Source organism: Mirounga leonina, unplaced genomic scaffold (genome assembly GCF_011800145.1).
Source record: "Mirounga leonina isolate KUSES-001 unplaced genomic scaffold, KU_Mleo_1.0 Mir_168, whole genome shotgun sequence".
Lineage (NCBI taxonomy): Eukaryota > Metazoa > Chordata > Mammalia > Carnivora > Phocidae > Mirounga > Mirounga leonina.
This window is the reverse complement of record NW_023270426.1, coordinates 64,057,135-64,071,261: the sequence shown is the minus strand read 5'-3', so window position 1 is coordinate 64,071,261 and position 14,127 is coordinate 64,057,135. Positions and strand designations below refer to the sequence as shown.

The following is a 14,127-nucleotide window of genomic DNA, read 5'->3' as shown; positions in this document are numbered from 1 at the left end:
ATTATTTAAGGATACCAATCCTTTGCTATAAATATTACAAAATTGATGCTTATTTTGTTGTCTAACTTCTTGAACAGTTTATTTCTTCTTAATAATAAAAAGTTTAAGGGGCGCCTGGGTGGCTCAGTCATTAAGCGTCTGCCTTCGGCTCAGGTCATGATCCTGGGGTCCTGGGATCGAGCCCCGCATCGAGCCCCGCATCGGGCTCCCTGCTCAGCAGGAAGCCTGCTTCTCCCTCTCCCTCTGCCTGCCGCTCCCCCTGCTTGTGTTCCCTCTCTCGCTGTGTCTCTCTCTGTCAAATAAATAAATAAATAAAATCTTTAAAAAAAATAATAAAAAGTTTAAGGCTAATTCTGAGTGTAGTTCTGGTTGTGTGTCACATGTTCTGAGTTTTCTCATTTTCTTTATTTTAAAAATAGCATAGAACTGTAATTTTTTGACCTAAGAATTATTTAAGATTCTGCTTTATAACTTTATTTTTTAAAAAGATTTTATTTATTCATTTGAGAGAGAGAGAGGTAGAGAGAGCACAAGCAGGGGGAGCAGCAGAGGGAGAGGGAGAAACAGACTCCCTGCTGAGCTGGGAGCTGGACATGGGCCTTGATCCTAGGACCCAGGGATCATGACCTGAGCTGAAGGCAGACGCTTAACCATCTGAGCCTCCCAAGCACCCCTCTGCTTTATAACTTTAAATTGTGTTTTAAAAGGGCTAAAAATCTTACCTGAGAACTTTATAATTATAAACAACACACACACATCCATAATATATGATCAGTGTACAAGGGAAGAGTACTAGCACAGGTCTAGATCTTTCCTGTCTTCCCCACTGATTTTCTTCCACCTAGTTTGTGTTGAGAAGTATCTTTCTTTTTCATGGTCCCTCATAGCCAAGTTCTTAGTTTGAGTCAGTGATTTATAGTATGATTTAATAGCCAGTAAGAATAGTCTCATCTTAACTTTCTTTTTCCATAATTTTATTAGATATTTGAGACTTTTTTTCCATGAAAACTTTAAGATTGTTTAGTCCAATTAAGAAAAAAAAAATCCCCAAACCCTATTCAGATTAAAATCAGAATTGTACAAAATTTATACATTAATTCTGGGGAAGTGACATTTTAACATAAGATCCTCCCATCCAAGAACTTGCTGTCATTTCATGTTCATATCTTGTTTGTATACTTCAGTAGAACCTTATAATTTTTTTATCTAGGTAGTGCCTCTTGTTAAAATTTATACTCTGTCATAATGTGAGATATTTTTCCTAATTTCCATTTTTACTTAGTGATTATTCTTATAGATTTATATCTATTTTTGTATATGTAGCTATTTAACAAATTCCATCAATTCTAGTAGTTTTTATTAGGATGCCCTAGGTTTAATGAGATGGAAAACCACAAAGAGTAGAAGGATAAATACAAAATCTACCCTTTTATTTTTAACAGAGAGAAATAAAAACATATAAGGCTCCCAGGTGATGTGGATGTTTCTGGTCCAAGGACCAGAGTTTGAATAATAAGGTTCCAGAACCTTGGTTCCCAGATTTTGCTACACATTAGAGGCATCTGGGAAGCTTTTAAAAATCTCAGAGCTTAGAGGTTGGAGCCAGGCATTAATAGTTTATAAACAGCCTCAGGTAAGTCCAGTTTGCAGCAAAGTTGTGAACCACTGTTCTAGACTAGGGGTTAGCAAACTGTGGTCCACAACAGGTCAAATCCCGTGTTTTTGTCAACAAGGTTTCATTGAAAAGAAGCCATGCTCATCTGTTTACATATTGTCTATTGCTATTTTCACGCTCCTCGGATAGTACTGAGTAGTTGTGAAAAAGACCATATGGTTCACAAAGCCTAAAATATTCAGTATCTGGCCTTTTTCATAGAAAAAGATGAAGAAGAATAGAGTCCCCTCATCAACTCTCCTGTGCAGGCTTTTGCTAGAACTTACTGTTTTTAGAAGGCTCTATTTATTGAGAGCCTAATGTGTTGGTTTTCTAATCCACTGTGTTATCTGAAAGACTCTAATTCCCAGCCAATTTATTCAACAAGTATTAATAATCTTCTGTGTCTCAGGCACTTGGGATACTTTAGGAGACTAAAAGGACAAAAAGCCATGCCTGTACAGAGAGCTTTCATCCTAGTGGGGTAGGAGGGATGGGGTACAGTATAAACAAATTAAATAGGTGAAATATACCCTACATTGGACGGTAATGATTATCACGGAAAAAAATCAAGCAGGCAAGTCCTTGTGAGAAAGGTAACACTAGAGCAGTAATTTGAAGGGGGCAGCAGAGTGAGCCCTGTGGCAATCTGAGGAAAGAACCGAATTCCCAGCAGAAAGCCTCGACAAGCACAAAGGTCTTGAGGTGGTGCATGCCTGGGGTGCTAGGAATCAACAGGGATGCCAGTGTGGCCGGAAGAGAGTGAACAAAGTGGGAGTGTGGGAGGAGAGGTGGTCTGTGAGGGAACATTCAGCCAGACAGTCCAGGGTCCTGTAGGTCTTTGTGATGATTTTGGCTTTTACAGAGTAAGACGGGAAACCAGTGGAAGGTTTTGAGTGTCCGGTGAAGTGATGTGATATATCTTTAACAGGATCACTCTGGCTGCTGTGTTGAGAAAAGACTGAAGAAAGCCCAGGGCAGGCTCAGGGAGACCTCTTAGGGGGCGACTACAAAATTCCAAACAGGAGATTATGGTAGACTGGAACAGGGTGGAGCAGCGGAGGCAGTAAAAATGAATCCCAAAGACTGTCCTCAATTTAGTTTATAATTCTTGTCAGTTTCTCTCAGATCCTGGCATTCATTTCTTAATTTTCCAAGTTTTTCTTCTTTTTCTGTTTTCATGGTTGTTAGATACCAGTTTGAGTTCTATTTTGTCCTAAAAACTCAGCTGTACCTAAGTATGATCCTATATCCAATATACTTAAAACATTGTGGATGCTTGGTAAGTTCTAGCAACGAATGCATCTTGAAGGGTTTGGGTAGAACGAGATGGATTGTATTATCTTCACATGCCTGTTTTCAGAACCACATTTCTATTATTATTGCTTTATTTTCCCCCTGTAATTAGCATTTCCACCCACACACTAGCTATTTCATGTTCTTTAGGTTTAACTAGGAGATGGGAGGGAGATTTGTGTATTTTCACTTTAATCTTAATAGTCTAATGTTGAGATCTTTTCCTTGAGGGCTTTATATACTTCAGAATGTATCTGAAGTGAAATTTATTTCTCAGAAATTCATACATAACTGCAAAGATAAGCTCATACAAATTCAGTGAAGAAGAGTAAGAAAAGGAAATGAAGTGGCCCATGAAGAAAACTTCAAAGAGAGTTTGAAGAGGAAGTTAGGTAAAATTATTATTTGCAGATCAGCCTTTTACCTGAAAAATATAAGATACCAACTGAAAAACTATTGGTACCAAAAAATATTCTATTATTGGTGAAAAATTAATATATAGAAAAAGAATCTGCATATATAAACAACCAGTTAGAAGATATAATGGAAGAAAGATCACTTAAAATAGACACCACCAACAAATGATAAAACAACTAGGAATAAACTCATCTCTGCCTACACGTCAGGATCATTAGCTAGAGAGCTTAAGGGAACAATAAGAAAGAACAGTGCCCAGATGCCATCCCCAGAATTCTAATTTCATTAATGTGGGGTGGGGCCTAGACAGTATTTTTTTAAAGGTCCTTACTTTTCAAAAAATCTCTATAGAAACCGATCCATTAGAAGAAAACTTAGGATACTACTGTGAGATCAAAGAAACCTTAAAGAAAGGGAAAAGTGTGCTTGCTATATTTTTTAGAATAACTGAAGATCATAAAGAGTTCAATTCTCCCTAAAATAGGTTATAAATATAATATGGTTTCATAAAAAGACTAACAAGATTTTTCATTTCTGAGCTAGGCAAACTTATTCTAAATTTGTTTGGAAAACCCAAGTTAGCAAGAGTGGCCAGGACAACTCTGAAAAAGGAAAGTGTTGGAAAGGAACTAGTCTGACCAGAGAAGGACTACCACATCAGTAAACAAAGTAGATTGGTCCACGGGAAGATAAAAAATGTTCTGAAAGGACCCAAATGTAAATGAGACTTTGGAATATGATAAAACGATATTCCAAATCAATAGAGAAAAAGATAATTTATTCACTAAAAGGTGTTATATAATGAAGTGGCATTTTCTAACCAAGTAGACAAATGTTACTTACTCAATAAAAGGTCATTTGGGTAGCCATCTTAAAATAACAAACCAAAGTTAGATTTCTAATATGGAATACATTCCAGAGGGGGCAAAGATCTAAGGACAAAAATAAAGCTCTAAAAGAAGTTAAGTGGGGAATACCATGCTGAATATGTATGACACAAACCCCAAAGCCATAAATGCAAAGATTCATAAATTTGATTGCATGAAAATAACAATTTCCACAGGTTAAAAACACCAGAACAAAGTCAAAAGACAAATTACAAAAAGGAAAAAAAATGTGCAGCTTCTATTACAGACAAAAAGCTAAGATCCAAAACCATGCCTGTAATAAAAAAGACAAGCAATAGAAAAATAGGCAAAGAATAGAAATAGGAAAGGTCACAGTGAAGGAAATTCAAATGGCTATTAAATATATGAAAATGTGATCTATCTTCTCATAATAAAAACATTAAAAAGAATATATTTTTTATTTATCAGGTTGGTGAAGGATGTGAGGAAGTGCATCACTGGTGAGAATTTAAATTGGTATAACTTCTCTGGCGGTAACTTGGTGTAATTTTGCTGGATACAGTCTTGCCCCAGCAATTTCACTTCTAGGTATTTTTAAGTGGGAGAAAAAAAGGGCAAGATGCAGAACATTTTATAGAGTAAGCTCCCTTTTTTTTTGGGTGGGGGGTAGGAATACAAAGTTTGTTTGTTAGATATACTGTGTATCTTTAAAAGGATACTTAGGAAGGTGGTTACAGTTGCCCCAGGAAGGGGAACTGGGAAAAGAGGGACACTTCATGTTCATTTGCTCACTCTTTTGTACCTTGTGCATATATTACCAATTTTAAAAACCAGTAATAAAGTCAGCCAGATCCAGGATCTGTGTCCCATCAAATACTCTGAATACTCCCATCAAATACATCCAAATGATTTATGCCCCATCAGATGCAAATAACTCATCAGACACCATCAAATACAAATAACTATTTTATGGTTCATAAGTCATAACTGTTAAAATTGTCTATATTCCATATTATTCAGAGGAATATAACTTTATATTATACTACTTGCTTCCATCCTTTTAATACGTCCATTAAGTTGTTAAAAGTTAGTAAGAGGTCTTGATAGTAATCATATTTGAAAATATGTAATTCTGTAATGATTACTACTTTATTTTAAAATAGAATACACTCTTTAAAAGTAACTAAAAATCAGTAATTATTAAAACAAACATATAAAAGCTAATCATGATCTTTTACCATTATCTCTATATGTTGCTCTAGAACATTATTTTCTAGCTTTAGTTCAGATTTTTTTAGGATTAGCGGGGGTTTTAAGCCACCGATCAATCGCACTTTCATACTTCCTTGGTTCTTGCAGCCAGTCCTGATGCCACCTGAGGTTCGCTATAACATTTGAATAGTTCTGCCCTACACTTTGCTTCCACTTGATAAACTGCTCTTTATTGTATCGGTGGACAGAAGCAGAAACCTTAGGGTAGTTTATAATGGAACGAAGCTTCCGATCCAAAGAATATGTAACTTCTGGAAATTGTGTAGCAATATTAGTTAGTTCATCTGGATCTGAGGAAAGATCTGGAAGAAAAAAATGAAATAGCTGTCAAAACAGCTACCTGCTACAAAAACATATTTTAGAATGCCATTACTCTGTGACAGATAATGTATTTGAGTTTATTTTTATTTTCAGTTCCTCTTAGCACAATAAGATGGACAGTTCTCTAAATCTATGTCCAAATTACCTTCCTACCATCATCCTGCTATCTCATTTTTTTTTCTTATCCATTCTTGGATGGCAGAAATAGATGAACTCTTATCACTAGAAAGCTGGCTTAGCCCTAATTCTTCCTGGTTTTGATGCCTTATTTACTATGACATACAGAGAAAAAAAAATAGTAATGCTTATATTCTCCCATTTCAACAGCCCCACACTTTCCAGATATAAGAATTCTTTACATAGTCAAGTTATATTCTTGCAACCTCACTTATTCTTAGTTTTCTGTATATTTTAGCATCTTGTGCTTGGATTTTTGAACATTCAGTTCATCAACACTGTCCATTTGAGCAAATAGCCATGGAAATAAGAATGTATCTCAATTGCTACCACCAAGAAAAGAATGATAAATATTTCAGAACATAAATACCCTTTTTACCTAGGTAAAAGGAAGACAGAAAATATAACAGGATGTCAATCTAATTGGAAAAATAGCAAATCAAAGATCTTATGACAATTTACTTAAGATAATAAATGAACATTACATGTTGACGGAAAAACCTCTATGAACCTATGTGGTGCATTTGCCAGAAGAGCCCAGATGACATTTATGACTTTGTTAGATGACTTCAGATGGCACCACTTTGGGAAAGGGAAGTCAGTGAATAAACCCCAGAGAATACAGGAAAGGCAGGCTCACCCACTGATCCTCTGACAGTCACATCTGCTTTTTTGCAGAACATGTCCAGGGAATTGGGCAGGAGATGCCCTTACATATCAGGATGAAAATTTAAGGACTTTCCTTTGAAGCCAAGAATCTCCTGCTCTTTGAGTTAAGGGGGGGAAGGGGGAGGCCAATCAATTTAGCCCCTAAAGAATTATTTGGAGTTAATAATTTTGACATTTGTAACTGGAAAGGAAACTTAGGGATAAATAAATATTAATAATGGCATATTTTATGTGAAAAAGGGGGGCAAAGGATAAGTAAAACCTGAATTTAATAATGATGCTTTAAAATTAATTCATAGAGGGGCACCTGGGTGGCTCCATTGGTTAAGCATCTGACTCTTGATTTTGGCTGAGGTCATGATCACAGGGTCCTGGGATCGAGGCCCACGTCAGGCTCTGTGCTGAGCAGGGAGTCTGCTTGAGAGTCTCTCTTTCCCTCTCCCTATGCCCCTCCCCTCTGTGCATGCGCTCACTCTCCAAAATAAATAAATAAATCTTTTTAAAAAATGAAAAATAAAATTAATTTATAGAGTAGTGAAGCTAGCAGGCATTTTCGTGGAGTATAAGGAGCATGGATTTTGAAGTTACACCTGGGTTAAAATCCCAGTTCTGCCACTTAGCTGTGAGATCTTGCACAGGTATTTGAATCTCTTTCACCCCTAGTCTTCTCTATAAAATGAGGATAATGGTATCATCTTATATAATAAATGTAGAATGTCAGGCTTCACAAGATGCAGGGGTTAATCTCCAGAACAGCTGAAACCAAGGAATCATGAGAGGGTGCTGACTACTGTTTGGGAAAATAACCATGACTATTAGAAGACACCTTGATCAGAGAAAACTGTGGTTTCAGTTTTGAGACCCTGATCAAAAGCCTTTGGATACTTGCTCTGGAATTCAGATGATTTGCAAAGAAGCTGCACCTCACATGGGTAACCTTTTGTAGATTGTCCTGGCATAAGAAGCAGCAGATATTTATTTATTTAACCAATGATGACTGGATCTCTTGAGCAACACTATGGAGGTCAGCTCATTCCATATAATTCTTTTTTTTTTTTTAATTTTTTATTTGTTTATTTATCAGAGAGAGAGAGCACAAGCATGGGGAGCGGCAGGCAGAGGGAGAAGTAGGCTCCCTGCTGAGCAAGGAGCCCTATGTGGGACTCGATCCCAGGACCCTGGGATCATGACCTGAGCCGAAGGCAGAGGCTTAACCGACTGAGCCACCCAGGCATCCCTCATTCCATATAATTCTACACTTAAAAATATATCAACAGGTTTACCAAAGAGTTGAGGCAACACTGAAGTACCATCAGAGTATGCTATATACTTCCACTGGTTGGTCCGAAGCATATAGGTGGAAGCATTCACATTGCATCCATGGAATTCACTCAGAATCCAGGGCGGATGTAGGTTTTTGAATTTATGTTCATTCTTAAACATTTCTGATGATAATGGCAACAAAGAGTATCCACTCAGGTTCTGAGGCAGAGGAGCTCCAACAATATCTATGTAACAAAATAACATAATATTTTTAAATAGCTTATTCTTTCATTAGTTGAAATATTCATAAATGACATTGTTAGAAGTTGTGGAGACCAAAGACCATGTATGGATTTTGTAAATAGATGGCCTAAGTCCAAACGCTTACTTCATTAGCCATGTGCCCTTGGACATGATATTAACCACTCTGAACTTTAGTTTCCTCATTTGTAAAAGGTGAATAATAATCATACCTGTACTTCATACACTTATTTTAGGTTTAAATATGATAATTTACGTAAGGTTCTGAGAATAGCACCTGATAGGAAACCCTCAACAGATATTAATCAGTCCTTTATTTCTGAAAGATAAATAATTACAGTTGTTTCTCAAATTTGTTTCACCAGATATTAAGATAAAAGACCTATATGAGAAAGGGGTTTAGTAGTCATATATCTTTGCAAACAGTGATTAAGTAGGCAAATTTGTTGTAGATGTAAATTTATTGCTGATATATATATATATCATAAACCTTTAAGCGTGGCATAACAGTATGCCATTTGTCCCAGAGTTATTTGATGACATAACATTTTTACCCTCAAGCAGCATATTGAGGGGCTAGTATTTTGCAGAACATACTGATTTAGGGAAAAATAATTTATTATCCCCTTATCAAATATAAACTGGGATTGGGAGAGGGAGAAGCAGGCTTCCCACCGAGCGGGGAGCCCGATGCCGGGGTTCGATCCCATGACCCTGAGATCATGACCTGAGCCGAAGGCAGATGCTTAACAACTGAGCCACCCAGGTGCCCCAAAATGAGGTATTTTTAAAAAATGCTTTTAGGGTATTTGGAACTCAAACTATTTTTTCCTATAGAAAAACTACCATTAGGGGCGCCTAGGTGGCTCAGTTGGTTAAGTGACTGCCTTTGGCTCAGGTCATGATCCTGGAGTCCCGGGATCGAGTCCCACATCGGGCTCCCTGCTTGGTGGGGAGTCCGCTTCTCCCTCTGACCCTCCCCACCTCATGCTCTCTCTATCTCATTCTCTCTCTCAATAAATAAAATCTTAAAAAAAAAAAAAAAGAGAAAGAAAAAGAAAAACTACCATTAATTATGACTGGGTACTTGGGATAGTTCCAAAATGAGTTTGCAGTTGCCTTTCCACCCCTTTTCTGGTTTCCATGTTCCATATTTTTAAGTATAATTAAATATTTCCAATTAAAATTGGAAGTAATATATCTGCAATGCTAGGAGTTAAACAAAATTGAATAAGAAAATTAACATGACTAACATGACTAAGTATTTGAGGAATAATAGGTTAATTTCAGGAGAATAAGGAGGTAGAGAAAGACCTCTGTAAATCTTCTGAAGGTACATGTTTTACATATAACATAATTTAAAAATCCGTATTCTCCCATTCCCTTGGAAGGGGCATATTTCAAGTACTAATCTCCTGCCAATCAATCATAATCATGGACTTTTTTGGGGAAAGAAAGAAATATCGGAGATAACTGGTTAAAAACAAAAGGAGCAAAGACATTAAAGAGGATGTGTGTGAGAGAAAAGGACTGCCTGAGATAAAACTTACAAGGCAGTACTATGAGGTGTACCATAAGGAATGCAAGTAGCAAGGGACAGGCTGGGTCAGGCTGGTCTGCCTGGCAGCCATTAGGGGGCACCACTAGTGAGGTGTAGAAAGGGAGAGAAGAGGACTTCAAAGATGATTGGGAAGAAGAGACCAACTGGTATATACCCAGGACTGGGAAGTTCCTGTATTCAGCATTTTATTAACCTCTGATGCTTAGAAATACCTTATTTCAGATCTATTCTTAGCCTAATTTTCCTAAAAAAGTTGGGAAGACTAAGAAAATTGACATGGTTCTCCTGTGTTTATATGAGAAGTCAGTAGTAAATTGGGATAAGAGTGCAGTTAAGTTTTTTTTTTTTAATTCATTCAACAACCTAGTGCTGTTCCAGGTGTAAGGAAACAACAGTGGACAAGGCAGGTAAGCTCGCCTAGAGATTACATTCTAATGTGTGGGGACAGACGAACAAACATGTCAGATGGTGCTAAGTGCAATGAAGAAAAATAAAGCAGGACAAGGGAGACAAAATGATGGCAAGTATGTGTTCAAGTGCTGTTTTATATAGTGTGGTCAGGGGAGGCCTCTCTGATGAGGTGACATTTAAACCCCAGGGAAGGGCCAGGGCGAGTCCTGTAGATACCTGGGGGAAGGGCATCCCCCTAGGGAAGAGCAAGTATACAGACCCTGAGGTGGGAGCCTGCTTGGTCCATTCCCCAGACACCAAGGAGCCCTGAATGGCTGGAGCAGAGTAGGTGAGAGGTACAACTGTAAAAGAGGACTGAGAGATTTTGTTGGAATCCCAGGTGCAAGGAGAGATTTTGAATTTTACTCTATGTGAAAGGGAAACCAGCAGAGGCTCTTGAGTAGAAGCATGCCACTCCTGACGCCAACTACCGCATGGTGAGTTGACTGAAAGTGGTCTGAGTGGAAGGTGGGCGCAGGAAGGTACTGCAGGAGTCCAGGCAAGAGAGAACGGTGACTTGTTGCCAATCTATTAGTAGTGGTATAATATACCTTTGTAAACTGATGAAGAATAAAACCCATGTCACATACCCACAGTATTTAATAAATACTTTACATATGTATTAACTTTTCTGTGCCACAGGAATTGGGGTATTCACTTCTCATATATTTATCAATGATTTCCTTAAAAGCACTTTAGCTTGAACTGCATTTCAAAAAGCTCTTTGATCTTTGTTTAAAACCACTTTCATGTGTTTTTTTCTTCTGGCCGATCTGTCATTCTAATTCTGTTTTAAGTAAGTTTCATCTTTCTTGGTTGTATAAGCAAAGAAGAAAAGTAACTGCAGGATTCTCAACAAAGTGACTTGAATTTAAAACAGTAAACAAATGGGGAAAAATGCAGACCTGGATATATACGATGGTTTCCTGAAGAGAGGTAAGATTATATTTCTTCCTGAGCATGAGTAGATAAAAGATTAGACTGGTATGGCCATGATGCAAACTATGTACATTTTTTAGGGCATACTGAAGAATAAAAACTACTAATGATGATAATGCCTAACATTTAATTGTTTGCCATGTTCCAGTCATTGTTCTAAGCTTTGCAATGGCCACTATTATTTACATGTTATTGATAAGAAAATTGAAGACCAGAGATGTTAAGTAACTTGCCCAAGGCTAATACTGAAGGAGGGATTTGAATTTAGGCAGTCTGACGCCAGGATCTCTGGATTCCTCAGTACTACAACACAAGTCTTGTTTTACTGTAGTTACTCAACTTCAGAATATTTTTTAGATAATAAAAACAAAATAGTCTGTGTAGAATGCTTCTCCCAACCCTCCACTAAGATCTTGTAACAAGAAGGGTTTTGCAATTTGAATCCTTCATAATTAAGCATTCTTCTAAATACAAGTGCATTTTTATATAATTACATTTTCACAATTCAAAAAATATGGATTTATCTTTTATGTGAGGGGAAGGCAGGTGTTTTACAAAAAAGATCAAGTATTAAAAGAAAATATTCACATGAAAGTAAGTATAAAAGAGAAAATCAAAACAATTTTAATTTTAAAGTGAGACTACCTTTATTTCTAACTGAGCCAAAAGATGCTGATGATAGGTTATTAGAAAATAAAAAATATCATCCGAGTAATTTTTAAAGAATAATCTCTGAAGTGATATCAACTTTAATAGTATAAAGAATTCTTGTTCATAAAAATAGCACTTTTCTGCCAGTATTAGAAAATGATAATGTGATAGTATACCATAAAGGACTGTTAAGATAAACAGACTAAGAATACCCTTTCTACTTTATCGTAAAATACCATTTTATAGGAAAGAAAAAAACCTCTTTTAAACATTGGGGAGGGTATGTGCTATGGTGAGTGCTGTGAATTGTGTAAGACTGTTGAATCACAGACCTGTACCTCTGAAACAAATAATACATTATATGTTAAAAAAAAGAAGATAGTAGGAAGGGAAAAATGAAGGGGGGGAAATTGGAGGGGGAGATGAACCATGAGAGACTATGGACTCTGAGAAACAAACTGAGGGTTCTAGAGGGGAAGGGGGGTAAGGGGATGGGTTAGCCTGGCGATGGGTATTAAAGAGGGCACGTATTGAATGGAGCACCGGGTGTTTTACGCAAACAATGAATCATGGAACACTACATCAAAAACTAATGATGTAGTGTATGGTGATTAACATAACAGAATAAAATTTAAAAAAAAAACCTGTCATCTAATTCGGAATAAAAAAACAAGCTCAGTACCAAACAAAACAAAACAAAACAAAAACCTTTTATATTTTTCCCCAAGTTTTTATTAATTTTATTATGCTGTGCAATATTAGTTTCAGGTGTAGGTAAATACCATTCAAAAACTATTCGTAAATTCAGACTTTTTTTTTTAAAGATTTTATTTATTTACTTGAGAGAGAGAGAATGAGAGAGAGCACATGAGAGGGGGGAGGGTCAGAGGGAGAAGCAGACTCCCTGCCGAGCAGGGAGCCCGATGCAGGACTTGATCCAGGGACTCCAGGATCATGACCTGAGCCGAAGGCAGTCGCTTAACCAACTGAGCCACCCAGGCGCCCGAGACTTTTTAATAAAAGCATTGTAGCCTCTTAAATTTGAACAGGCTTTTCATAGTAAGGTAGGTTTACTAAAACAGGAATCCCAATTGGTTTTTCCTATTTAATGTCCTTCTATTTGAGGTGTTTTTAATCACCATCTTTTATATGATATTTATGAGATCCATAAGACGTTAAGGGAAGAGGAGGTCTGGCTTGAGGCTTTGATCTAAGAAATTTAATCCCATACTCTGGGTGTAATTAAATTCATACAAAAATAATACAGCTATGGCTAAGCTAATAAAGAAAGGGCCTTTAGAATCCTAAGACTAGATTATTATGTCTCTTGTAAACTCCTAATTGGTTAGAAGAATCACAAAATAAAAAGTCCGTTGTAGATACTTTATCACAATCTGTATATGTTATTTATTAAGAAGCAGAGGTGAAATAGAACATACTGTCCTGCGGGTCTAATTTTTGAGTTAATCTTCACTGAAGTAGCTTTAAACTCTTCCAGTACTGAGCAATTTCATTTTAAAAGATAGATTGAAACATCAGATTAAACACAGACTATCAGAACAATTTTGCCTTGTTCCTGGTGAGAGTGTTCAACAAGGCAATAGACTCCGTTTATGCCTGTTAATCCTGGTATAACTGTTAATAGTCTCAAAAATGTGCTGATTTGGACAATATATTAGATACACCCTATCTCAATAAATAAAACAAAAAACCCTGTTTATACAGTTTAAAGCCTACATTTCATTAATTCATGGGGACCATTTTCACATATTATTTCACCATTTAAAATAAAATTGACTATTTTTTACCCAATCTGTTTCTACTCGGTGTTCAAATTGTTTCTAATTCTTTAACTTAATGTGATACTACAATAAATATCCATGGAGATAAATCTTTGTATTTAGCTATAGGTTATTTTCTAAAATTGGAATTTCTAGGTCAAAAAGTATACATATTTCTGAGTAACCTGGAACATAATGCCACATTGCCTCCAGGAAATCTGCCAGTTTATACTCCCAGAGGCAGAAAAAGGAAAGGCCTATTTCCAAGAGAAGATTTTCTAATTCTTTTTTAATCTTTGCAAACTCTATATGTGAAAGAAAATTGGTATCTTCTTGTTTTAATATTTTTCTGACTACCAAATTTGAACCTTTAAAATATCCTGGCCATTTGTGTATCTTCTCTTGTGAATTATTTGTTTATATCTTTCGGTCACTTTTTGAGTAGGGTATTTCTCTTTTTCCTATAGATTTGTAAGAGCTCTATTAATATTAACGCTTTATCATTTGCAAAAAGGTTAATTTTATTTATTTATTTATTTATTTATTTATTTATTTATTTATTTATTT

At 36.4% G+C, this 14,127-nt stretch overlaps 1 protein-coding gene across 2 annotated transcripts in view; it reads right to left on the bottom strand.

Annotated features, from left to right (window-relative positions):
* Nucleotides 1-5,165: 5,165 nt before the first annotated feature.
* Nucleotides 5,166-14,127, bottom strand: part of ARSK (arylsulfatase family member K) — a 43,140-nt gene continuing 34,178 nt past the window's right edge. Inside the window, exons 7-8 of one of the 2 annotated variants that reach the window (XM_035014883.1) lie at nucleotides 7,965-8,162; nucleotides 5,166-5,789 (exon numbers count right to left, since the gene is read on the bottom strand). In XM_035014883.1, coding sequence (XP_034870774.1) covers nucleotides 5,500-5,789; nucleotides 7,965-8,162 — 488 coding nt within the window. In that variant the 3' untranslated portion in view covers nucleotides 5,166-5,499. Of the gene's footprint in view, nucleotides 5,790-7,937; nucleotides 8,163-14,127 lie in introns of both variants that reach the window. The other variant, XM_035014882.1, reaches the window with a different exon arrangement.